This window comes from Alternaria ventricosa (assembly GCF_023758065.1).
Source record: "Alternaria ventricosa strain BMP 2768 chromosome Unknown scaffold_11, whole genome shotgun sequence".
Taxonomy (NCBI): Eukaryota; Fungi; Ascomycota; class Dothideomycetes; order Pleosporales; family Pleosporaceae; genus Alternaria; species Alternaria ventricosa.
The window spans coordinates 673,821-699,759 of record NW_026055691.1 but is presented as its reverse complement, the minus strand read 5'-3'; the positions used below and the strand labels follow the sequence as shown (position 1 = coordinate 699,759).

Here is a 25,939-nt window from a genome sequence, read left to right as displayed (position 1 = left end):
TTACCAATTCCAGGTCCAGAATCTCGTCGCTCGGTGTGTGTCCGGCCATAACAGATTAACCTGGAGACTCAACAGAAGAAAGGTAGCATCGACTATCTTTCTTGATAAGAGAACCCATTAACTTTCTCTTGCTGCGACAGGTAGGATGGACGTCGCCTGCGCGACTGGCGCTTGGGGTCCTTGGAACCATTGCGCCCGTCGCGCGACGACCACGCCCGCCCTTGCTGGAGCGCATACCTGGATACCATCATGTATTGCTACTGAAGGATGCGCATCTGCGCCAAAGAGGTTCACGCGGCGAATGTAAGCCCTGGCCTCAGTGTATCGCAACCATGGGAATCAGTAAAATCTCATCTCAACAACCAAATTGCCAAAGAGGAGGACCAGAAGAAGGACGTCGAAGGTGTAAGAAGCTTGGGCTCAAGGGATCGTCAGGGCGAGCGCGAGGGACGGTGCGACGTCATCGCTGTTGTGCTAAATTTGTCGCTCTGACGTGCCTCACGATCGGCGAACGATGCGCATCGTCCAGGAACAAATTTTGCGTCACTGAGTGTCGCATCTTCATATAACAAAGCTGATGCTCTTGCTGTTGGCCTGAGGAGGTGGGGAATCTGACGCTCGGCATGCCTGGAAGGTGCGGATGACGCGTCACCAAGGCTAAGTAAGACCGTACCACCACAGGCGTCCCCAGCGAACATTCACATCCACAGCCCCAAAAGACAGAAATATTCGCATCAAAATTGCGCCCAGCGGCAGAAGAAAAAGGAGGACATATCGCAGTATACAAAGCTAAGGAAACCAGAGGCTCCAAGAGTCGGGCCAAGTTCAGGTCCGAAACCTTCTAGTCAACATAGCCTCCCCGGGCAGTCCGGAAACCACACTTCCACGCGTGTCTACGCAGCAGACGCAGCTGGGGTGTTACGCGTTTCCGAGTGCCAACTGGTCTTAGACGTGGTCGATTAGGTGGGGTAACGCAGCTTTACTGGCTGCCCAGGCACGTGAATATGTGACGCAGCCAATAGCATGGTGAAAGGGTCGCATCCTCCTAGCAACCGATTGGGTCTTTGGTTCGCATCAGATGCACGATCTGGAAGACCTTGCGGTTCCCGAAGCGATAGCTGTAACGGTATATAGGTAAGTGATCGTGGCACACAGGGTCTCGCAACTCGGTGCCAGTGGGACGTTGCCGCATCACACCATACTATTCCGTCGTCGTCAGCGCAACGCTGACCATCCCCTCGGTCTTTTTCTTGTCACTCCTGCAGCTTCCGGAACCTCCGCGCATTAGACTCACTCTTTGCCTTACCTTTGTTGATCGTGAGCGTGTCATCACAGCAAACACTACTCCATCCCTATATCACTCGCTCCCGTCGCACGAGATTCTGTACCACAGCATATACCCTTCTTCCACAGTCACAATGTATCTTCAAAAAAGAAACGGCAACATGGGCTTCGACATCGCCCCAGCCCTCATCATCTTTCTCGTTATCCTCGGAGCAGGCGCGCTCGTCTGCTGCGGTTTCGCTGTCTACCGGTTCTATGGCGGAGAACCTGAAGATGACTCAAGACGTTTCCACAGAAGTCCAGAGCAAGACTCCTATATGAGAGAAGTGCGGGAACGAAGTTGGCGCAAGCTACCTCAGCTGGGTATGCCACGGCCCTACTATCAGTCCAACCTGGGTCACGCACCGATGAGTCCAAGGTAAGATGACGTGGATTCACCTATGAACATAGCCTCAAGCTGACTTAAACAAGCGGTAGCAACACTACGTACGGATGAGAAACCGAGCACCCTCCAGCCTCGTCGAGGTGGATGCCGAAAAAGACTGCAACACATGCGGCCTGAGAGGGCGTGAGGCCCTACAACAGGACAACCAGCGACGCGACACTACGAAACGACCGAGAGGCACTACTTTTGCAATTGTATTGGATTAGACCTCATAAGAGATGTTCGGAATTTTGTTTGGGTGATAAGAAGCGTTCGACGGATCAACCACCACCCCGGCCTGACGGACTTCACTCGTCGAAGCCTTCCTGCTTCAGATACTTCACGATCCAGGAAAGGTGGCTGCGAAGCCACAAATCGACAGGGGAAAATATGTACCTCACGATCAGAATGCTGTCAACATCCGGGGAAGCGGGTGGTCCGAGACGGACAGATAGTCCTGGGGCGGGGTTCCGGGACATGGTTTCCATAAGGGTAGATTGGAGTTTCCAAGGGTTTCATGCCTCTTGACTGATATAGTGTTCCGAACAATGCAGTGCGAGTTCTTCACTCTATCACACATGCGGTCGTTGCCATGAGCGTGAACTGGTACCAAACCGCAACACCCCGGTGACTTTGACAGACGACATCGCAAGACGTGCAAGGGATATCCGTGCTTTCTTACCATGTTTCCCGAGCATGGACACGACTCAGATGTCAGCACGAAAGACAGATCGAGTCACTGGAGCCTATTCGGACGACCATGTTTCCGTTTTCCGAATGGCCGAGGGATGCCCAAGAATCTGGGTACAGCCACAGTTGCGTCTTGTAGTCGTTTGGTAGTATGCGCAGGGTCCGAAAGTTAATCGTACGCTGGGTTGAGTCTGGACTGTATTAATTATGAGCCGTTCCGTGCCTGGGCCAGCGATGAGCTATCAGCTGTTTGACCACAGGCCGCAAGGTTCCGCTGTACGGATGAACTCACCAAAGGACGAAGATGATGATTACTCTACATCTGAAGTGGGGCATTCTCCATACAGGTACACTGGAACTAGAATCCATGGGCTAACGCCTGAACCATGCTAGTCGATTAAACGTTTAGTTGAAGAACGGTACTCTTCTGGACTGCTCATTAAAGAAGAATTTCTTGCAGCGGTACCACAATGACAGAGGCTTCGTATGGCATCAAGTTCTCTAGTCTCTACAATGCGACTGGTATCGCGCACGCCGATTGAGGCTGTCAGCTTACTATTGCGCCTCGAGATGAGCAAGACTTGGGCAGAGACATGCTATCGTGATCGGAAGAAGGCGGGAAGTGTAGAGGGTGCGCTGTACCTTGGTTTGCATCTATCGACATTCATCATGTCTCTTTCTAGATATCAAATAAAGTTCATGTAAGTGTCGAGTTCTAGGCGGAGACCGTGATGGAGGAAATATGGGGAAGCGCGAGGTTTACGAGGCTAGTCGTAGAGCGTTGAAAGCTCAGCGTTCTTTCGGTCCACTTCCTTGGGGTAGGCGCGCTAGCCTGTTGTGGCCCATAGGCACAGAGCGCTCTCACTCAACCTTGGAAGGCTTCCTGCGCCCATGTGTCTACGCTGTCAAAAGAAACTCAGTTCCCATTTCCAAATCCTTCCAAAGTTTATTCGAGCACCGTTTTTCTGTCAAACCCAGTTATGTGTTGCGAAATTAGTTGTCTTCGTTGCAGCCCTGGAATTGTTGGTGCGCCAGCCACCCCGCAGATCGTCAAACCTCCATGCACCCCAGCTATGACATCGCAAATTGCCGGCACTTCTGGCGTTGGAGTCTGTTGACAAACACCGTGAAGCATTGCAGTCTGCTTCGAGAGCAGCCGTACTACCTTCTCCTTCTGAATACCTCCAATTTCCAGTCCGCTGACCGTTCGGCCCGGCTCACGAGCTAAATGACGTCGCCGTGCTTTCGACCTCGTGGGTCCATCGAATAGCTTCAGTGAATGTTGCATCCGTTGCCAAGCCGTCGATGCTCACCAGATCCATAAGCGGGGTACCTCCAATTCGGAGGAACAGGCAGCGAATGGAGCAAAGACAGTCGGTGACCATGACGATCCATGTGTGCCGTCATAGCCCCGAGCATATACTCTAGAGCGGTCCTCGCTGTCCATTGTCTTCGGTACCTATCTCTGGCTCCTCGAGACTGCCTTAATACCATCCGACAAGATGCGCAACCTCATGGTACTCGGTGCGCTCTCCAATATACCGTTGCTCGTCTCAGCGCAATGTCCAGAATACGTGGACTACGCGTTGGAGGTCCATGAACCTCTGAGTTCCGGCAAAAACCAGCTCGCCTACCAACGGCCATCCGAAGAATGTCGAACTTTCAAATCGCAAGGCCTAGAGGATACTGTCGCGCGAATGGAAAATGTAATCAAGGATCCGGACCTGTACCGCCTCTTCCAGAACGCCTACCCCAACACGCTCGACACGGCCATCAAATGGAAGGGCTACGCTGCCAACAACACAGAGGAGGAGCTGACATTTATCATTACTGGAGACATCAACGCCATGTGGCTACGAGACTCGTCGAATCAACTACAAAGTTACCTACCGCTGTTGAACGCCAGCAGCGATCCTAACTCGATCGCGAGCTTGTACCGGGGAGTCATCAATCTTCAGGCGCGATACCTACTTGCAGCGCCGTATTGCAACTCTTTCCAACCGCCTCCCGAGAGCGGTGTTCCTCCGGCAGAGAACGACTCTGCGAACGAAGATATCGTCTTTCCCAAGATTGACAACAGCACCGTATTCGAATGCAAGTATGAGCTCGACTCGCTTGCAGCGTTTCTACAAATATCTGCCGACTACTATGAGGCCACTGGCGATGTCGCTTTCTTTGGCAAGTTCCAGTGGGTCAAAGCTGTCGAAGCGGTACTGGATGTGGCCGAGGACATGATGCTTCCTACCTATGGCGCAGACGGAGCAGTCCTGCAGAGTCCATATACATGGGAGCGAACCACCACCAGAGCGACCGAAACTCTTGCAAACGACGGAATCGGCAATCCCGTTGCCAACGGCACTGGCTTGATCCGGAGCGCGTTCCGACCGAGCGACGATGCCACTATCTACCAGCTCTACATCCCAGCCAACATGATGTTTAGCTCATACCTTACTCCAACGGCTGAGATCATGGGCAAACTTAATAACACAAACTCTGCAGCACTTTCGAAGAGAATGTCCGGGCTCTCAGAGTCGGTGCGCAACGCTATCGAGACCCACGGAACAGTCGACCATGCGGTATATGGCAAGGTCTACGCATTCGAGGTTGATGGCTTCGGCGGGCGCAACATAATGGACGACGCCAACATCCCAGGTCTCCTCTCAGCGCCATTCTTCAAGTACCCAGTTAACGAGGAGACGTATGCGAATACGCGCGATCTCGTGCTCAGCTCCATGAACCCTTACTTTATGAGGGGTCCCGTGATCAACGCCATTGGTGGGCCGCACCAGGGACCGGGCATGGCCTGGCCGATGGCTTCCATTGTTCGCATCTTCACGAGTGATGACGAGAGCGAGATTGTGAACGAGCTAGCCCAGATTGTTAGCAGTACAGATGGCTTGGGGTTGATCCACGAGAGTATCAATAGCTTCAACGAGAGTGACTGGACGAGGCAGTGGTTCTCGTGGGCGAATGGGCTTTTTGGACAGATGATTCTGGACTTGGAGGAGCGCAAGCCAGAGATTCTCGAAACCAGTTTTCAGTAGGCTTGGAGGAGGGTTAGACGGAAGGACTAGATGCTGGTCATTCACGCACCATGCATGCGCTGGGGAGTGCGAAGCTTTGAAAGCCTGTCAAATATCTCACATGCAATGCTAGTCATCACTGTCGTATCACGATGCTGGTTCCTGCTCAAACTTTGCCCTGCATGCTGGCGGCGCCTGGACACGCCGCCTCCAGCCACCAACCCTTTGCGATGGAATAAGCAAGGCCTTTTATGACTGCATAACCCTTCTTTGAAACTTGTATACGCTGCGGCAGAGAAAACAACATGCGCTCGCTTGCTGTATATCGCTAACTGATAGCTCATCCGCCGTCATCGCGGTGTAACCGATGCCGCTAGGAACCAGCCCCGGGGTTTCCAAGGCATGCAGCACCTCTCCGACGGTCGTGGTTGGCGATGGCCTCCACCTCTATCTGCAAGGCTGTGCCGCAACCGGCGCTAGGAGCTGTGTCGGAATTGTGACGCTCTCTGCGAAAACTTGGTTCGAAGAGTTCGGTGCCCAGTGGGTCGCACTAAAATCTGGTTTTGTCGCGATGGCAGGTGCTCAGGTGCTCAGGTGGTTCCCCCGCTCTCTCGCCCACCGAGTACCTGTTGTAAGGTACGAAGAAGGATCCGGACGACGAACTCCCCTAGCAACGGCAAACCATGCAGCACCTGGTTATGCGCCATGCTCGAACGACTGCATGCACCAAGGAAGCTGAAGGAATCTAGCGCGGAAGCCCTCGTGGAAGATAGCAGGGCTGTGAGTGGGTCGCTTCATCTTCTCCGACGATCGTGTCAGGGGCCCGCGAATTAAGCGGCCGTGTGGCGGTCGCAGCAGTAACCGCGCGCTCAATCGAGTCGTGTCTGGCATGCCGTTGGCTGCTTACGACAGGGGAACTGGAGCTGCCGTGCGATCTGCTTCCTGCTCCCGAAAACGAGATGCCGATATCCAGAACCCACGATGTCAAGATCCGGTCTCTTTACGAAACTGCAGCGCGGCATGATGCTGGTCAACCGGTCTTGTCAAGTGAGGAGAACAGCAACTAGCGGTTCGGTCCCTTACTTTGCAACGGTCCCCAGCTCCCTCCAAATCTTCGCAGATGGACTGGACGGCTGAGGAAATGAAGGAGCTGAAGTGTCTCCTCTTCGGCCAGCGTTGGCGGCCAATGAAGCCCATGACATAAGCCCAATAATGCGCCTCGCATTTGGCGTGTTTGGGATCAACTCTTCAGCTGCATCTCCGATTCTTCCCTCACGATTACTCTTTCCCTATCACAGCAAGAAAGCGCCAGTGGCTGTCATCCGCTTGGTTCCTGCCCGACTAGTACCGAACTACATCTTGGACTTGCGACCCATCTTTTTGTCTCTTCTCTTCTCATACGCCAAATTACACAGCATTCACTCGCTTTTGGACCCCTCCTGATACCGTGTTTCACCTAAACGACATTTCAGCGATTTGAACGTCTATGCTAAGCGCTGAGGCTGCATCCTCCACGCTACACACCAACACCATCCACAGGCGCCAATCCGACCAATCTTGAACCACCGCGACTGAGGCTCTGTCCCCACACTCCAACATTTACTGTCTGCCGGTGACGAGCTGCATAAAACAACCGGCCTCTGTTTGCTTCACAAATTCTCCGAGTTGATCTGATTCCTCGGACTGCGACGTCCCTAGTCAACCTCGCCATAATCATACATACGCGCAGTAGGCCAGTTTCAGCATTTTCTCCAAACGCTTGCTATTGCGCACCAATCATTCACCTGCTGGCTGGACTTTTTGCCGACGCGACCATACAGAAGGAGCAGGCTAAAACATCCAACTCACCGACCTGCATGCACTTCTATAATTGACACCCACGATTCTATGCGACACATCAGAGGTGGCCAGGGCTTAGACGCATACGCGCTTCAACGCCGGTAGTCCTTGCTGTTATCAGCTTAGGTTAACCCGACATAATGGCCATGGACAACACTACGCTCCACACTTTTCTGTTGTATGTCTACCCCCTCTGTGCCTCACTCTAAGGCAGTCACTTATTCTTGCATCAAGTCACTGCCCGGCTGCACTGCGCAGTGTCGTCTTACTTGGATCTTGGGACAACTTTTCGCGACCCTATCCACTAGAACTCGACGTACGCGGGGGCCGAAATATCTGGAAAGGCTGCTTTACCTTTTCCGATATCATTTGCGACGGAGATCTAGACCAACAAACACCCAAACGGGACGGACTTCTCAAGATGGGTGGGACTTACTGGTACTACGTAAGTTAACTACACTGCAGGATGAATTTACTTATTGACAGTATACAGTACAAGGTTGATGAGGATGATGAATGCCACAACCCTTCCGAGGAGTCGACGACATTTTGTCCTCTTCTGCCAGGGCAGCGCCTTAATGTCTTGGATGTGCCCCGCGAAGGGGGACACAGCCGCAGTATCTCAGATACCTCTTCCGCTTTCACACGCGACCCCAAAGATAGGTATCTGACTCCAGTACCACCTAGTCTAAGGCCTGGACTGCCTCCAAGATCAGGTAGTAGTGGCGAGGCCTACACTTTGCCTCTGCCTTCGCCTTGGACCCCTAAATCAGCGACACATCCACCCACAGAAGGCTTACTGTCCCCACATGTAGTGCGCCATGCCCGCAGCGCATCAGCATCCCCCTACATGCCGTCTACTCCCATCTTCCCGGACTTCAAGGTTCTGAAAGAGAAGTTGGCATCGAAACGATCAGCTTCGAGGAACCGCAGCGGATCAAAGACCAGAGAGCTAGACATCAGTGCGCCAGTACTCGTCAGTGGAGGAGAGGAGCTCAACCTCATTCCGTTGTCTGTGTACCGACCCTCAATCGAGTCTATCAGAGAGGTGGAGATACCCACCACAACAACGTCGCGCGCAGTACCGAACATCCGAAGGGAGTTCTCCCCGCTGGCATCGCATCCTGTTGATCCCGTCCATGACTCATTGTTTGGACCTGCAGAGCTGCCCGCTCCTGATGAGCGCCCTATCAGGCGTCGCCGCTCGCACGTTCCCTCAACTGTAATCACAAGCGAGTTCAAGGTCGAGCAAAATCGCCTTCGTGCAAACTCTAGCGACACGAGACGAACCCAGCATTACCTATTCTCTAATGACCCTTGGCTTTCGTCTCCAAAGCTTCAAGAAGACTTCGAAGTGGAGGATCGTGTGGTGGAGGATGACACCCCATCTGCGCCAGTACTCTCACGACCGTCGACATTCCTCGGTGCTCCTATGTCGAATGAGCGACCCAGCTCAAGCCATGGTGGCAACCAAAGCACAAATCTTCGTCAGTCACCACTGGACAAAGAGCTTCCAGCCCTTCCTCGCTACCTGATACCCGCACCACTCTACGCATGCAACGAAGCCACGATCAGTGAACTTCCAGCCAGCGAGCCAGAAAACGAGTTCGAAGAAGACGAAGACGATGAGCGTCTCAACAACTTCAGCGTGTCTTTCCAAGACAAAGCACGCAGCCACTTCTCCACCTGGAGCAACGACTCCATCGGCTACAACTCACCCATCTCGGACAACAACGACGACGCCGTCCTCTCCCCCACATTCAGCTCCCTCACCAGCAACGACAGCGACATCGACACGCCCCAAGGCCTACTAATCCACTACTCGTACGCCTCACCCCGGCAAGCCACCTCCCCAAAACACACCTCCACGGTCCCTGAAATCCAAACCATCTCCACCGACACCACCGACAACGAAGAAGAAGAAGAGTCAGAAGAAGACGTCCGATCCCCCTACCGCCTCTCCACTCCACCCCAACTCAACGAACTCCGCATCTCAACCTTCGGCTCCGACCTCTTCAAAGTCGAGACGCAACACTCAGACGCGTCGTCGCGGCGCTCGTCGAGGCGCCAAGCGGCTTGCTTTGGACTTGGCTTCCAGTATAGTCTGCCCGAGCATGATGTCGGGAGTAAGACTACGCTTGACGAGTCGACGGTCGTTGCGGAGACGGAGCGCTTGCAGCGCACGATTAGTGTGCAGAGGGAGAGTTCGATGAGTGGTGTGCATGCGCTTATGGAGGACTTTGCTTTCTTGGGTGATGCTGTCATCTGAGCTGACATCCAACTCCGCTCATGGCTACGGCATCGACACACAGCTTACCACGCCCGCGATATTTACTTTTCGCATATCTTCTCGCGACATGCCCGCTTTTTCCAGCTTCTTTAACGGCCGAATAGATCTCTGCGTCTTCGCCTTTCCAGATACGCTTTTTCCATGTACAGCAATTCGGCTTTTGTTTTTTTCCACTTTTCAGATACCATCGACGCGATTATCTAGCGACTTAGCAGCGCATTGCAGGGGAGGCTTACTTGAATCAATGATATACCACGCACACGTACACATACGTTTGTGCGAGGTTGGAGGAGATATGAAGACAGCATGAACAGATAGATACAGAATGATGTTTTGAGAGAGTAGATAGTAGCATCGCAAGGTGTTGAGAATGAATCAAGATATCTAACAATAATGGTACTTTCTTCCTTGTGTGTTGATGATTGCAGATACATCTCTTTCTTGAAAAAGAAGCTTCAATGTTCAAGGGTTGGTTCAGTAATCGGGCGAAGGGCGAGTAGTCACGTAAAGTGCAGTGTTCAGTGTAAATCTTCTCATTCCGCTTCGTCTATCTGAACAATAATGTCCTGGGCAGAGGGCTATCGATATGACATTACGACTAGCTCTTTGATCGTCCAACTCTAGCACTTTCACCGTATAATTCCGACTTCTACGAGATTGTGTAGTTCTCAGCAACAGACTTGACGTCCTTGGAGAAGTTGATCTCCTGGCCCATGGAAAGGAGGGTTACAGAGGAGACCTGTTGCATCTATTAGCTTGGAAATCGTGGTGTATAGAGAAAGACAACTTACATCAACATCCACGAATGGTGTGGCCTTGCTGAACCGGACGTTCATGGGGAAGAACTCGGAATCACTGCCAGCCTGAGCCTCAAATTCGAAGCTACCGGAGCTATTCGCGTCGTCTACGGCACCAATGTTCCACTCAATGCTGTCGCCACTGACTTCGTATACGGCGTCGAAACTCGAAACGTTGGGCTCGTCGGTCTGGTATGGGATGGTGACGGTGACATCCTTCAACGAATCACCGCCGGTGAGCTCATACTCCACAGTGATGTTGTACATGTTGCCTGAGTCCTCGACCCATACGCGGAAGGTGATAGGTGGGTCGGAGATGTCGTCGGGCCGTGGTGCGAGCTTCCACTTCATGACTCCTATGCCCATGTTGGAGGGGAAGCCCTTGCTTGTGTCGGCCAACTGAAGGACCTTATCATTCCTGAAGACCGCCTTATCAACCTTGGGATGTGTCATCAGCTGTGCGCCGCGGGTGTCACCGGTGGCCAGGTCGAGTTTGACTTGCGTGAGGGAGGGGTCGGTAATCTTGAGTTGCATCTCGCCCTTGACTTCGAAGGACTTGAGAAGACCCTCACGATCCAGGCGGGCGGAGATGGTCTCGTTGGTCGTGATGTGTACGGCTTCGCGATCGGTCGAGGTGGATTGGCGTGCGCTTGCTGGAGCAACCGCAGCGGGAGCAGACGGCTTGGGTGCGACGAGCGGTTCCTCCTCTGCTGGCGCCTGTTCGCCAGTGACTTGCTCGTACATGTTGTTGGTCTTGTTCTTCTTGCCGAGCTGCATGCCCTTCTTGCCCAGAGCCAATGGCTTGCTGGTGGCCTTCTTCTTCTCGGCTTCGTAGCTGTCGTACGTGTCGGTGACGTTGGTCGTAGGCACGCTAGGTGTGAAAGCGGGATACGAAGGTGAACGACCGCCCATGCCACCGCCCATTCCGCTGCCCATACCGCCTCCCATGCCTCCACCTGCTCGCTGGGATCTCGACATTTCTTTCCTTTGCATCTCGAGCTGCTTGGCCCGGCGCTTGCGCTCTTCTGACGCCTCGAGCTCCTTATTCCGTGCGATGATTTCCTGGATGCGCTCCTCGTGCGACTCCATGTCCAAGAAGGTCTTGATCTGGCTCATGGTCAGGTTCTCCCTGTAACCCAATGTGACAATCTCGTCGAACGCAGTGAGAAGCTCAAAGGCATTCTTCTGGATCTCGCGCTCGTCAAGGGATTTGCATATCGAAGAGACAACCTGAGCGAACAGGTGCAGCGAGTTGATGTCTTGCAGGATGTTGGATTGTAGGTTGGTGATCAGAACCATGTAGAGTTCGTCGAGGGGTTGGTATACGTAGCGCACGTTGTCCTGTTCGCAGGTCGTGTGCTGGGTGCCGCTATCGGCGAGCTTGGGGAAGGATGCGAGGAGGGCTTCAATACGGGAGCGCTGCATCTCGCGGAACTGGCGGGAGACGACCGCCTTGCCGCCTCGGGTGCATATCGAAGCTGCGAGGACCACCTGGCTTCGTCAGCTTGGTGTTGTGGAGGGAGGCGCACCCAATTGTCTTCTGTGTAGTCTCATACCATCGTGTCTAGAGTTTGTAGGGGTCGCAAGGGTATACGGCGTTGTTTTGGGTGTGGTGGCTTCGTGTGCAATGTCCCTGGACTTCAGGCCGCGTTGTCGAATGTGGAGGGGAATATTGTCCGTCAGGAAGTTGCTAAGGAACACAATTCCGCCTTTTGTGTTTAGGGAGGGTGAGACGACGTGTTCAGTACGAAGAAACAAGAACACGACACGATTGTATCAAAGTCAGGACGCGAGCTGGACAGGTCACTGAGCCAGCCCAACTGCACCAGTCGCAACACCTGGAGGTTCCAAAGTGGACACCTGTAGTCACGTGCAGCTTCCGTCTGCCTAGCGGCAAATCCTCACTGACGCAGCTTCCCCTCCGCTGGGCTGTTTGACAACACCTGCAAGCTACAACTTGACTACTTCTCCTGCCTTTCCACGCGAGATATATTTTGCACCGTCGCGAGCAGCAACATCCAAAAAGTACAAAGTGCATCCACGTCAAGTGTAAGTGAAACCACCTTGGCACCTGCCACTTGCCCGCTTGCGCCAAAGCACTTTCCCATCTTAGCGCGAACACCACCGTGCTTCCTTTGTCCAATTTCCAGACAAGCCTCCTCATCCTCACCGCGTACAGGCTCTCACCATCGTAAATCCCGTGCGAAACTCATCGCCATGCCCTTGTAGCCTCTGAGCGACGCTGCGCACTCACCACAAACCCCGGTTTGCTGCATCGCCACCTACATAGTGACTCGCACCAGCTGTGACGCGCTTCCCACACTCCTTTTATTCTACGCGTTTCGACCGACAAACCAACGCCTGCAAACGCCTCAACTTGCAACCTTGATCGCATACCATGGCTGCCGCAGCACACACAATACCAGGTTTTGAATTTTCAACTGCCGACGACGACAACATGGATCTGCATTCCGACGATGGCGGCATCGACTTCGACGATGGTGACATCGATTTAGATCTCGACCCTCCGCCTCCCCAGCCCCAGGACGAAGAGATGTCCATGAACGATGCAGCCTCGGTCAACGACGTGGATGCTCAGACCGTCCCTGGCGAGCAGGACGATTTCATGGTCGACCAAGAGGATGTGATACAGGAGGATTATAGCTTCCAGGAAGATCAAGGCGTTACACTCGTTGACCAGCCTTCCGCACAGCCTGACCAGTCCGTACAGCCCACACAGTCACCACAGCCTGCCGCAGTCAACCTTCCCCCGATCCAGACGAATACCTCACATCAAGATGACGACTTAATCGACTATTCCGAGGAGGAGGGCGATGACTACCACAATCCCGAGCTACGTTCACCGTGGCTGCGAACCGAAAGCTACGCAAGCTATTACTCGGACGCGCAGGCGGTACATGACGAACTGCCTAAGGAGATGACTGAACAGCAAGATGAGATACCCGCTGATTTGCAAGCTCTATTTCCCATGCCTGCAGATAACAAGTCGCCCAGCCCGCACCGAGAGCCTCAGACCGTAGCTGATCACAGCCCGACGCGCGCAGCGGCGCATGAAGCCGCACCCTCACCCCGCCCGCAATCTATCGACGACAACGAAGAGGACAGTCAGAATGATGAGGGTGACGGCGGTGTCATGTTGCCAGCCCAGGAAGAGCATGCAGATGGTGAAACTCAAGATCAAGACTCGACACACCACGGCTATGAACAAGAAGCTACTGCTGATGACAGCGAGCATCATGACAGTGACTTATCTGAATTTCCATCTGTCACCGTGAACCTCCATGGCGAAGAGTATTGGCTTTTCAAACAGCATGACTACGACAACAGTGGAGACTGGCTCATTCAGGACATCTCGCTTGCGAAGGCTAGTTTGTCGGACCTCTTTCAAGCATGCCGTATGTCCCTGTGTGAGGATGTGTCAAACGAGACAGAGTTCGGCTTCAAATTTGAGCACTTGCAGAATCTGGAAATCTTCGAAGACAACTCGGCATGTGTAGCTGTTTCGCTTGAGCGTCTTGTGGGATACTACCGTTCGCTCCATGCACAAGATGGCAACAACAACCCAGACTCCTTTTATATCTCCTTGATGTTTCGACCGCGCTTCGCTACTCTGCTCTCAGACATCGCGAAATATGCCGACCAAGGAAGCGGCTATTCTGCTTTTGAGGCTGCCGTTATCGCTGGTGAGACACATTTCGCTGGCATGATTGGTGGGGCTTCAAGTGATGAGCCCACTGAGTGGGACACCCAAGAGCAGGATCAAGCGTACGGTGAGCAGCGCGAAGAAGCAGGCGATCATGTTGAGGAGCCGGAGTCTGCGAATGCTGAAGCACAGGCACCAGAACATGATGGCAAGGGTGATCACGACGAAGGAGAAGATGAGCGAGAGGCCCATGACGACGAGCATAACCATGACGAAGCAGAAGATGAGCAAAAGGCCTATGACGACGAGGGAGTGGATGTGCACGAGGTGGAGCACACATCGGCCGATCACGCTTCTTCCAATGAGCTCGATCAAAACGAAGAACCCACTCAGCAGAATGCTCAAGAGGGTGATGGTGTGGAGGATCCAGAGCGCGAAGAAGTTGAGGTTGCGCATTTGCCAGAAGAGGAGCAAGCACCGGCTCCTGAAGAAAGCCACAGTATGCAGGCTGCTAATTCTAGTGACGTATCCACAAACCCTCAGGAAGTTGTGGAGCAACCTCAGCAAGAGAGTCCCAAACCGAGCGAGAAGACCGACGCCGAGTCGGAGGCCCTTCGCTTGCAGGAGCAAGATGACTTGATTGACTACAGTGACGAAGAAGACGAACCGGTCGTGGATGTCAAGGGAGCTGAAGATGCTTCCGCTAATGAGCCGTCACCCTCGTCCGCGACGCTCCAAGGCGATGAATCTGTCAACGTAGATGGACATGGCTCCACCGTAGGCTCATCCAGCCACAATGAGAATGCCGCCGAGAACGCTGAGGAAGACCGTCATGGCGAAGCAGTACATGAACAGACTGAAGGCAACGACGACAATGAGCAGTCGTACCAGGACTTTGTGCAAGCCTTCGACGAAGAAGATCCCTTCCAGGACTTTCAAGCGGATGGAACAGATGATTATGGTGCAGACGCATACGACGGCGACACTAACCAAGACTTCGCCACCCAAGAGTACCAGGACCTGGACGAACAGCCAGATCTGGACTTTATGAATGGAGACGAGTTCAACGTTGCTGGCGCCGATGTGACGGATGGCAACGATGTGAACGGTACGGACGACTTCCTGGATCTGGAAAATAATCCTGAGTGGGACGCCGAGCCGGATCTTGCTCAAGAAGGTTCAGAGAAGCCGGCCATTGCAGATGATCACACCGACGCCCAAGACGGAGAGGACGGTGTGGCTGGACAGACTGCGAACGCAACGTCTTCGGCTGCAGATCCTACAACGGCCTCGTCCAACGATGCGAATGATGTGTCACCACAAGGACAAAAGCGATCCATCGACGAGGCTGGACATGGAGCGGATATTGCATCTGACTCTATAGGTAAGCTCAAGCTCTTCGCACGTAAGCGAAACTCATGCGCTGACTATTTCGAACCAGACGCCAAGCGCCCCAGAGTGTGAAGGCCCGCCGTCCTCAAAGTCTACGGGGTTTTCGACTCTACTAACATGCAGCTTCATTTCCGCCCTTTCTTCAACTCAGTGCGCCCTTGAACTAATATGATGTATACTAATAACAGGTCCGACCATGCAGAGCGCGCCGCCGGATACCAAACCTTGCGGAGGAACATGGCTACCAAAAGGTAAGAGAGTGCGTCTTCTTGCGCGTTTTCTTTGCGTTATGCCTTGCCACTACAGGGATTGCAATTTTGGCGTTGTTTCTTTCTTCTGCGCGGTTTTCTGGAGTACGCGGAGGTGGGGATGATATGTCCAGGGGTGATGGAGGATCTGGTGGTGGGAAGGTGGAATCTTCAGGTGTCTCGAGCCATATACCCGATGTTTTGAGTCGAAGTTCAGGATACCCTGAAGGGACTCTAGGCACTTTCAACCCTGAGTTGAAGAGACTGAATCGAAAAGTCACATGCACAGAATGATCCTTAGCTATACCTCGGTGGTGAATTGTTACGTGAACTACGATCAGCACAGCGACGTAATCATTCTCGATTGCATGTTGTGGGGGAGCGATTACGAGGTATGCTATTTTGGTTGCGCCTGAGGAAACTAGACAGATCAGCACGAGGCGCAGCACTCGAGCTGGAGACGGCACTATTGGCAATTTGACTCCACACACAGCTGTTCCTGGTACCTGTCACTTGTAGAGATGAGGGCGCGCAAGGCCAGGGGAGAATTATAGCTATATTTGCGGCTAGTTATTGCAGGATGGAATGCCGCGTCTTTGTCTGACGAGGAGATCGGCAGGCTCTAACTCTAGCGTGGGTGAGGCGTGAGGACGGGGACAGGGGAAGCTAAAAAAGAAGCCCCTGCGTAAGACGCAAGCCGCCGTGAAACCTTGGGGTCATGGCACTGGCGAGACCGATACGGCACGCCACCTTGTTGGGAAACGGTTTATCGATAGATAGACAGACGCGCACGCATCTTGGTCAATCATCACAACACAGTCCTGAATCATTGCACTCGTTCTCACTCTCGTTCATTGTCGCTGGATCGTGCCCTTGGTCACGAGATTCCCCGCGCTCGCTTGCTCCCTCGACACGTCTAGACGTCTCGCCCACCTTTGTTGCAGTCACTTGATCCTTGGCTCGGCACAGGAACAGCGTTTGGTGAAACGCGAATCGCTTCTTGCGCAAGCATCCCCAACCCACCACCTCTTCCGTCGCATCTACCATCGCACCTGCATATCATATCTATCGTCCTTCGCAGTCGGTCGTTCAGTCAGTTAGTCAACTCGGCGCTTGCGCATCATCGCTCCTTCCACTGGCGTCCTTCCTTCCTCCTCGGCAGGCCACGACACAGACGCCTATCGATAACCCCAGTCCGCGCAATCCAACGTCAACCGCCGCGCACTAGCTTCACACCACCCACGCCCGTTGCTATCGCCTGCGCACATTCACAGCCACGTCGATATTGATATTACCTGGCCGCAAAGAACAAAGACAGGTCGCATAGACCTACAACAACCGGCAAAATGGTCGAAGACAAGTACGTTGCGCCAAGGCACGCCGTTCTACACGAAAGGCCCCAGGAACTGACGATAAGGACAGATATGTAGGACTCATGCTGGCCGTGAGCTCGTCACTAGCCATTGGCGCAAGTTTTGTCATTACGAAGAAGGGCCTCAATGCCTCGATGGAGAAGCAGGGCTTCAACGGCGACGGCTTTGGATACCTACAGAACCCCGTGTGGTGGGCCGGCATAACAACGAGTGGGTGCACACGCGATACCATGCCGTGTGCGTGACTGATAGCAAACAGTGGTACTCGGCGAGATCTTCAACTTCGCGGCATACGCCTTCGCGCCTGCCATCCTCGTAACTCCTCTCGGCGCGCTTTCAGTTCTTATCGGTGCGGTACTTGGCTCATACTTCCTGGACGAACAATTAGGACTTCTGGGCAAGATTGGCTGCGCGATATGTCTTATCGGATCTGTCATTATTGTGCTACATGCGCCGCCGGACAAAGAGGTTGAGTCCGTTGAGGAGATCTTGAACCTTGCGCTTCAGCCAGGTACGTTTACGCGCGCGCTTCTGCCGTTAAGGCTACGACAGAGACTAACGCAACCTTTTTAGGATTCCTCTTTTACTGCGCTTTCTGTGTCGTCTTCTGCATCTTCATGATCTACAAGATTGCGCCCAAGTACGGTCGCAAGAACCCGCTCATTTACCTCTCCATTTGTTCTACCGCCGGCTCCGTCTCCATCATGTTCATCAAGGCCTTCGGTATCGCCCTCAAGATGACATTTGCGGGCAACAACCAGTTTACGCACCCCTCCACATACGTCTTCGTAATTTTGGTGGTCGGATGCATTCTCACACAGATGAACTACTTCAACAAGGCCTTGAGCCAGTTCTCGACAAACATGTACGTTCTGCATCCTCAAGTTTCACCAGCGAGTGCTAACGCACGACTACAGTGTCAACCCCCTCTACTACGTCATGTTCACGACTTGCACCCTCGTCGCGTCCTGTCTCCTCTTCCAAGGATTCAACACCACGTCTGCCGTCAATACCATTTCCCTGCTCTGCGGTTTCCTCATTATCTTCTCCGGCGTATATCTATTGAACCTTTCGCGCGAAGACCCCAACGGCAGCAAAGCATTCGGCTCGCGTTTCACCGACGGCCCGCCTTCTGACGCCATATCCGGTTTCCCTACAAGACGCAGTATGCAAGCGCGGCGCAGCGAAGAGCTGTTTGAGCGACAGTCGATTGGTGTCGTTCGTGATGGCAGGCCTAGCTATGCGGACGCCGGCGACCGTAGCGCTCTGATGCACGACTACGACGTTGAGAACCAGTTCGAGCTTGGAGATTTGGCCGACAGCGAGGACGAGTTGGAGGGTGGTCAAAACACAAAACGAACAAGCTTTGACGAGGAGGCAAGGTTAAACGGTAGACTCAGCGGCACAGGCAGAGGACGTGTGCAAAAAGAGTCGATACAACCGAAGAGGAACTCGTCAGTTCGATGAAACAGGTCGACCGACGATGAAAGTCGATGGGTGCAGGCTTTTGCCAGTCTGAGGCGTCTCAACACATACGGAGACAAGTCCTAGGTTTGAGGACACGACTGGTTTGCGGAATTGCATTGTATCGCATCGTGGCGTTTGAGGTGAAATTTGTAACATGGGGTTTAGGGTAGTGGAACAGGCGCCTCGGATCAAGGTGCCGGCCACTTGTACTTGTACTACGATAGCATGATATGTATACCCAGAAGGCATAGAGGAAGGATGGTATTCTTCTTTGGCACTTGAATTTCAAATATTTTCTATGTTCAATGATCTGCCACCAACTCTACGTGTCACGTACCTAACCTACCTCCTTGGGAAGCGCATCTAGCACGATACCATGTTGAAGCCAGTTTACTGTCCGTCGCTGCATTTCTGGGCTTTTGTCATGTTGAACAACGTGATAGCGCGAGCGCGCTAGGCAGATCTGGGTCTAGAACGCGACTTCCATTGATGTGCACAAACAAACCATCGTCCTCCACTCACGAACCGACTTCCTCAGCAACGGCCTTTGGGGCCGACGAATTACAGCCATGGCCACGACCGACTCGAGCAATGGGCCGCAGTTGTTGCAGCAAGCGGAAAAGATTTTGCTGCGCCCGATACATCCACATCTCATCTCGTACTGCCCTACCATGGATCTCATAGCGCTGGTCACCGATGAGGAGAGCCTCGACGTCTACCGAATTAATGGTCAAAGAGCGTTTGGATTGAAAAGGAAGAATGAGGATTTGCGCGTTGATGCGCTGCAGTGGGAGTTCAACGGCAAGAGCATTGCTGTCAGTTGGAGCGATGGAAGCACGGACTTGGTGAGTGCCGAGACAGGGAAGGTTACACACAAGGACGTCATGTTGCCGGAAGTCGAGGGCGCCACTAGTAGCATGGTAGAAGATGAGAATCCAGCTAGGGTAAGGTGTATAGGCTGGGGCCTGAACTTCATCAATGTGGAGACTGTGAAGAAGCGCACCGGCTTGAAACCGAGAAATGCCAACGGCGTTAGGCCTGCGAAGACTGATGTCTTTGGCAATCCGACGACGGAGGAATGGGATGCGTTCAAGGATGATACCACGCTGGAGGACTTTCTGCAGCGACAGCCGGACTTCCAGACCTTGGATATCGCGCCTGACCTACCGGATCAGCTTGCTATGATGGATATGGAATCGGTGCTACCTAAACTTCCCGCAATTCCCCTTGCACCAGCATTACCCTTCATGCGTGTCTCACAGGCGGATACTGGAGCTTTCAGTTCGCAAGCTGAGGTGGACTCGCTTCTGCATTCGCATCATCTGAAAGACCACAACTCTGTCGACATGTTCATTCGACTGACCGACCGTGGAGCCGTCCACCCCTCGATATACGACTCGCTCGAAACAGTCAACGTCCAGCTCCCGAGATCCTGGAACATGTCGAGCACGCCAATACTACATACAAGTCATCCGTACAGCTGTACACACAGCCTCCTGATGCAGACGTCATCGACCACCTCGCCACAAAGGAAGAGCATCGCCTATATCCCTCTGACACTGAATTTCATCCCTTCTGCAGGCATCTATCTGCATCTCATTGCAGCAAAGACATCACAACTACAGAACCTGCTCCTGTACATCACCCAGACCCTCCAACGCGTCCGCGCTTTCTTCAAGCACGCGCAAGACCTGCCCCGAAAATTCATGATGAACATTAGCGAAACACTCGAAGAGAAGGAACTAGGCGATCTTGTCACAAACCTCTTCCACACAGCATGCACAGGAAATTGCAACCCAGTCCTCAAAGAATGGCTTGTGGACGAATTGGCAGAAGCAGGACACAAGCGCTGGGACAACACCGTTACTTCCTCTTTCACCACGCTTCTTGCTCTGCTTCACGAGAACCTCATCCCGGCACTCGACCGTTGCTCAATTGTCATTTCGCGTCTGCGTGGACTTGCGCAGTTCCATGATCGAGATTGGATTTTCAGCGGACCAATGACGGACTTCTCGTCGCTGTTGGAGACGCTCAAGAATATGCGATTACTAGCCCACACAGCCATGTTGTACGCATCGGAAGAGAAGAGACAGTTTCATAGCTTCAGTAAATGGCTCAGATTCACCATTGACTTTGAGGCTACGGAGTTGGACTCGCAGTCTAGAGCTGAGATGGAACAGCGCGATCCTGGGGTCGATGTCTCGCAGGTACTGGCGTATATCCAGTATGGGCTTACCAAGTCGGATGTTACGCCGTTTCTCAGACCAGAGGCGCAGTTGGATGGTAAAGCGAAGGGGAGGGAGGAAGCGAGCTATGATGATACGAAAAAGGCTATCGAGTTGCTGAAAGAAGGTGCGACGTTCAAAGAGGAAGCGTTGTGCCTGGAACATGTTCTTGGACATTTGAGCACGGGGGTTACGGGACTGCTGAAGCAGATTAGCAGGTGGCAGGAAGCCAACATCCAGATGAACTCTGGTGTTGTTCTCGAAAAGATTGATGATGCCGGGGAGATGGGTGTACTGGATATGGGGATGGTGTTTGAGGTATGCTGCCCGCCTTCCTTCTTCCACCAACGCTTGTGAAGTCACAAATACTAACACTACACAGCCATCATCGACCTCAGATAGCATCAGCACCTACATCGCCCTCTCATCCCCTTCATCACCAACTCTTTTACACATTCACCGCATTTCACACGCACAGAGTATATCCAACCTACAGCGAGACATACACGCCTACGCCATCTCCACCCTCGACTTCTCTTCCGCCTCTCAGTCGACCAAAGACATCAAGATACTCGACGCAAAGTTCGCAGACGACGCCTGCCTTCTCATCCTCTTGCAGCTTCCCTCAGAGGACAAAACGCTATCAAACGTCATCGCCTCCCTACCGTACACACCCGCCGCCAATGATATACCTCACCAACACCCTCTTATCACCTACACCCCTCTTCCGCAGTCTTCGCTACAGCAACATTTTCTCCCACAAGGCACACCGCCGCCGTCACTACGGAATAAGATACTTGTAACGCGAGATTTGGTTCAGAAGCACACGCAACATGTGTTTGAAGGCCGGTTCACTCCGATGAAGTTGGTTGTGAATGGCAGGAAGGGTAGGAGAGTGATTGTTGTGTTGGGCGATGATAGGAAACACTATCGTGTGTTGGACATGGACTATAGGATGAAGAAGGAGAAGGAAGACGGGGATGAGGGTAGTGGAACTGGGACTGAGAGCGAAGCGGAGGACAGAGATGGCGATGTGGAGATGGGTGGAGCGTGAGGGTCATCGATCTGTAACAATGCTGTATTCCACAAGGCAAGCCGTTACATGCAGTCATGCGACATAAAAGTCTCGAGCGATCTGCTATAGAACATATTTAGTATGATAACACAACGTCACAGCACAGACAGATACAATGGATGGTGGACAATATCAGAAGTTCAGACCAGATGCATTTTTCGGAATCACATTCCCTAAGAACCTATCATGCATGCAAGCCACAGTAGAAGAAAGCCTAGCTTGCCGAGAAGTTTCCATTTCGTTATAACGCCCGGCCACCCGCATATAGAGGTATGGAGAGAATAACCGACCGCATCTTTGTCGTTCCTGTCGTAGACCAACGCCACCAGATCACAAAGCACCGCTCTAGTCCTTTGTCTTCTGGGTACCACGGAGCAGACCTGTCCTCCGCGCGGCGATGAGACCGGCCTTTTGACCCTGGGTGGCGTACCGGGAGATGGTCGAGGCTTTACCGATATGCTGGTGGTTACCACCACCGTGGGGATGGTCGACGGGGTTCATGGCAACACCACGAGTCCTGGGCCAGCTGTTGCGCTTGGCAGCGAACTGTGGGGTGTTAGTGATTGCGCTGATGCAAATACGACCACAATACATACCTTGTGCTTAGCACGCGACGCCTTCATGAGAGGCTTGTCTGTGCGGCCACCTCCAGCGACGATACCGACCATACCACGGCATGAGCTGGGAAGGACCTTCTTGGCGCCAGATGGGAGCTTGACACGGGTCTTGCCCTCATCGGGGTTGTGGCCGATAACGGTCACGTAGTTACCGGAGGTACGGCCGAGCGCACCACGGTCACCGTTCTTGTCTTCGACGTTGGTGAGGACGGTACCTTCGGGGACGGAAGCGAGGGGGAGGACGTTGCCGATGGTGAGCGCAGCGTTCTTTCCGGCGTAGATGAACTTTGCAATGTTAGATATAATTCCCGTTGTTGCGGCCCAGGGTATCTCGACTGACCTGGCCAGTGTACATGCCCTCGTTGGCGATGAAGGTCTCGGTGTTCTGCTTGAACTTGTAGGGGTTGCGGAAGGTGACCCTGGCGAGGGGAGCGCCTGTTCACGAAATCGTTAAAAATGGCCCAGACGTCCAATTCGCGACTGGGTACTCACCACGACCGGAGTCGTGGACGATCTCCTTTACGACACCCCGAATGTAACCATTGCGCTCAGCCTGCACCCATTAGCCCTCTGTTCCCAATGTGTGTGTCCAATATCGCGATTGTGCGGGCGGCGAACGTACGAAGTCGAGCGTGCGGAACTGGGCGGGGTTCTTGTTCAGGCGGGTGTTGGCCGTGAAGATAGAGCCGCGACCCTTACGTTGGTTGCGAATGACCCTACCCATGACGACGGTGTTGATGTGAGTTGGATTGTCGGTCGTTGGAGTTCGCACAATGGATAGGTATTTCGACAAGAGCCCACGTCGCTTATTTTTTAGTGGGTGCACGGGCCACTCTCTCCAACGTGGGCGACACCCTGGAGGCTCGTCATCAACAACAACAGCGAGAGCGTCATTTACGAATCTCAGATTCCATCGAAAAATCGTATCGGCTGTGACCATGGAACAGAGTCCGTCAGAGCGAAACCACAAATCAGCATCGCATCCCTCGAATCTTCGTTGAGAGGACGCGTTCCAACTTCGGGGGCTTGTTAGACGAACATCACCAAACTATTCGCCCCAGAGCGCAGAAGTTCCAACGGAAAAGAGTGTGCGTCTTTAACTCAGATTGAGGCCTGGCCATGGTCCGCACTGGTCTTTGACGTTGTACTTTGAAGTGCGCGATGATTGTGGTAGCTTTGAAGATTCTAGGGAGTCTATCCTCGGTGAAACACGACGGCTGTCTTCCCGAGTTTGCATGTTGCGTGCACATGCTCTACTCATATTGCCTCAGTGCATGACGGGAGCGAAAGAAGCGCAAAGCAGATACCGCGAGCATGTACGCGACACAACCGCGATTTATCAACCAACGCATTCGGCTGTGTTCAGAACCACGAAACCCCGGCCTTTGAAGTCAATACTCATTTTGCATCGGACTTACACACTAGAACGAAGCGAGTATGCACTCATCAGCGGAACATATCCTCGTAGCCATTGTTAGGCGCAACACCTCCGCGTCATTACATTTCATCACATCTCATTCATTCATAAACCAAGATCGGTTTCAGATCTTGACATCTCGATAACCTAAGATGATCGCGATGGAGTCCACATCGTATCCGTCTCTTCTCATGAGACTTCATATATCTATCTTGTGTTATTCATCGCAAAGGCAGCACATGCGTTCCGAAAGCGCTAGACTAAAGGCTCGTCGGCTTTGTAGCTAAAGCTGTGAGTTACCAGCTGTACTACTCACCAAAGCAGCACAGTAATTATTATTCACTTCATCATCACAACAAACGTCACAAGCAAGAAGGCACAAGTTTTATAGCTGTCTGTCTTCAAGACAACAGACCAGAGTGAATTTTTTCCAGCAAAAAGATGCAATATGTACATGCGAGGAGTATGTCAAGACCCCAAAAGAATCGAAAGAAAAACCAAAATCTACAACAAGAAAACCAACATTTACCAAGCTCTTCAGTAGTCCCTGCATTGCGCCAGCGACAAATCAATGCTTGATCCAGGTCATTGTCCAAGGCCACTCAGTGGCTCTCATGGAAGTGTGTCAACACTCTATGAGCCGGTGATGGTGTACTGGGACTTGCCAGCAGCGTTGCCCCAGCCCTCAGTGGCAAGAGTCTGGTAGTTGTGCTGACCGAGGTTCATGCCGAGCTTGGCCCAGGCGTCGAAGTGGCACTTGGTGGTAACAGTGCCGCTGCCGGGCCTCTTGTTAACACGGTTGGAGATGTACTGGGTGAAGGTGGTGGTGCCCTGGATGGAAGGCTGGTTGACCTGGGTGTGCTTCCAGATGTCGTAGACGGAGCCGTCGCAGGTGACCTGGCCCATCTTGGTGCCCTGGGCGGAACCAGCACCGTTGGAGGTGTACTCCTGGATGTAGTACTCGATCAAGGGGCCGGTGGTCCATCCGTAGACGGAGACGAGGACAGTGCCGGCGGAGGGCTGGGTGGAGCCCTGGAAGTTGATCTTGCGGGTCGTGCCCTTGTTCCAGCCCTTTCCAACGACGAAGTCGCCGGCGTTGGAGAAGTTGACGCTGTAGCCGTTGTTGGTGGGGCTGAACTGGACGTTGCCAGAGGTCTTGTAGTTCTGGTTGTAGTCCTGGCGGGCTGCGAGGCTCTTGCCCTGAACGGGGCTGAGCTCGAAGTCAGGGACATCGGCAGTGGGTGCGGCAAAGGCAGAGCCGGCAATGGCGGTAAGGCCGAGAACCATAGAGCTGAAGGCAACCATCTTGAAGATTGAAAGGTTGGAAAAGTGGGTTTGTTGTAAAAGAACGTTGATTGGTAGTGAAGAAGAGAATGTGGAAGTGAAGGCTGCTTGTGTAGATGCTTGGTGGTGAGCTTAATCGTCCTTCCAAGCCTTGGTCTATATACGACTTGACGGTTAAAAGGCTGTAAACATCTCGCACCAAACATATTGCGATTGTTTCAAGGTCCATGACCGAAGCCGCTGTCGCCTCGCCATCTGAGCGCTTGCCACTATCCGCATGCAAACGTGCTCCCGAGCCCCGGGGGACGCATTCCGTTGCTCGAACCCTGGACCTCAGACCATTCCACCAGTAGTGTAAATGAGCAGTACCCCCGATTAATTAAGCTCCGTCAAGCTACGGTAGACGACTATAGTGTTCTGTGGGGAAGCCCTGGCGTTTCCTCCCATTCCTGCAGATGGTTGCATGGATCGGCGTGCTTATTTCCCTCGGCAAAAGCTTGGGAAGGCTTGGATACCCTGGGACTTCCTGCCATGCGAAGAAACATACCGGTGGCTATTCTGGCAGCATTGACGTGTTCTGTGACCGAGTACAATGTGAATGCGGTGTAAGGGAGGGGGAAATAGTCATGTGTGCCTGTGCTGATCGCGTCAGACGGATCCAGGCGTCTTTAGGCAAGTCACATCAACAGCGGCCGCTACGGAGAGCCGAGAGAAGTACCGACGGGAGCACGCGAAACTCTCAGCAACAGAAGGTTTGGACAGGTGCACGACACTCGTTCATCATTATCTCGGTGTTCTTGCAGTCTACTTCATCCATCGAAGAAACAGTA

At 53.1% G+C, this 25,939-nt stretch overlaps 8 protein-coding genes across 8 annotated transcripts; 5 read left to right on the top strand and 3 right to left on the bottom strand.

The window, feature by feature from the left end:
- Window positions 1–3,900: 3,900 nt before the first annotated feature.
- J4E93_006732 (uncharacterized protein) lies at window positions 3,901–5,442 on the top strand (the record flags this gene model as incomplete). Its single annotated transcript, XM_049344643.1, has 1 exon — window positions 3,901–5,442. One exon carries the CDS (start codon window positions 3,901–3,903, stop codon window positions 5,440–5,442), a length of 1,542 nt encoding a protein of 513 aa, XP_049198297.1.
- A 2,668-nt stretch (window positions 5,443–8,110) lies between these two features.
- On the top strand, window positions 8,111–9,529 carry J4E93_006731 (uncharacterized protein; the record flags this gene model as incomplete). Its single annotated transcript, XM_049344642.1, has 1 exon — window positions 8,111–9,529. One exon carries the CDS (start codon window positions 8,111–8,113, stop codon window positions 9,527–9,529), a length of 1,419 nt encoding a protein of 472 aa, XP_049198296.1.
- Window positions 9,530–10,199: 670 nt separating this feature from the next.
- Window positions 10,200–11,906, bottom strand: J4E93_006730 (uncharacterized protein; the record flags this gene model as incomplete). Its single annotated transcript, XM_049344641.1, has 3 exons — window positions 10,200–10,289; window positions 10,342–11,838; window positions 11,904–11,906. 3 exons carry the CDS (start codon window positions 11,904–11,906, stop codon window positions 10,200–10,202), a joined length of 1,590 nt encoding a protein of 529 aa, XP_049198295.1.
- An 839-nt stretch (window positions 11,907–12,745) lies between these two features.
- On the top strand, window positions 12,746–15,475 carry J4E93_006729 (uncharacterized protein; the record flags this gene model as incomplete). Its single annotated transcript, XM_049344640.1, has 1 exon — window positions 12,746–15,475. One exon carries the CDS (start codon window positions 12,746–12,748, stop codon window positions 15,473–15,475), a length of 2,730 nt encoding a protein of 909 aa, XP_049198294.1.
- A 1,522-nt stretch (window positions 15,476–16,997) lies between these two features.
- Window positions 16,998–18,491, top strand: J4E93_006728 (uncharacterized protein; the record flags this gene model as incomplete). The annotated part of the gene is made up of 5 exons (XM_049344639.1): window positions 16,998–17,011; window positions 17,074–17,234; window positions 17,284–17,535; window positions 17,598–17,889; window positions 17,942–18,491. The coding sequence occupies 5 exons, from the start codon at window positions 16,998–17,000 to the stop codon at window positions 18,489–18,491; spliced, it is 1,269 nt and encodes a 422-aa protein (XP_049198293.1).
- Window positions 18,492–19,060: 569 nt separating this feature from the next.
- Window positions 19,061–21,770, top strand: J4E93_006727 (uncharacterized protein; the record flags this gene model as incomplete). The annotated part of the gene is made up of 2 exons (XM_049344638.1): window positions 19,061–21,034; window positions 21,099–21,770. The coding sequence occupies 2 exons, from the start codon at window positions 19,061–19,063 to the stop codon at window positions 21,768–21,770; spliced, it is 2,646 nt and encodes an 881-aa protein (XP_049198292.1).
- A 366-nt stretch (window positions 21,771–22,136) lies between these two features.
- On the bottom strand, window positions 22,137–23,132 carry RPL2 (60S ribosomal protein L2; the record flags this gene model as incomplete). Its single annotated transcript, XM_049344637.1, has 5 exons — window positions 22,137–22,337; window positions 22,388–22,693; window positions 22,749–22,843; window positions 22,901–22,961; window positions 23,031–23,132. The coding sequence occupies 5 exons, from the start codon at window positions 23,130–23,132 to the stop codon at window positions 22,137–22,139; spliced, it is 765 nt and encodes a 254-aa protein (XP_049198291.1).
- A 1,326-nt stretch (window positions 23,133–24,458) lies between these two features.
- J4E93_006725 (uncharacterized protein) lies at window positions 24,459–25,130 on the bottom strand (the record flags this gene model as incomplete). Its single annotated transcript, XM_049344636.1, has 1 exon — window positions 24,459–25,130. The coding sequence occupies one exon, from the start codon at window positions 25,128–25,130 to the stop codon at window positions 24,459–24,461; it is 672 nt and encodes a 223-aa protein (XP_049198290.1).
- Window positions 25,131–25,939: the final 809 nt, after the last annotated feature.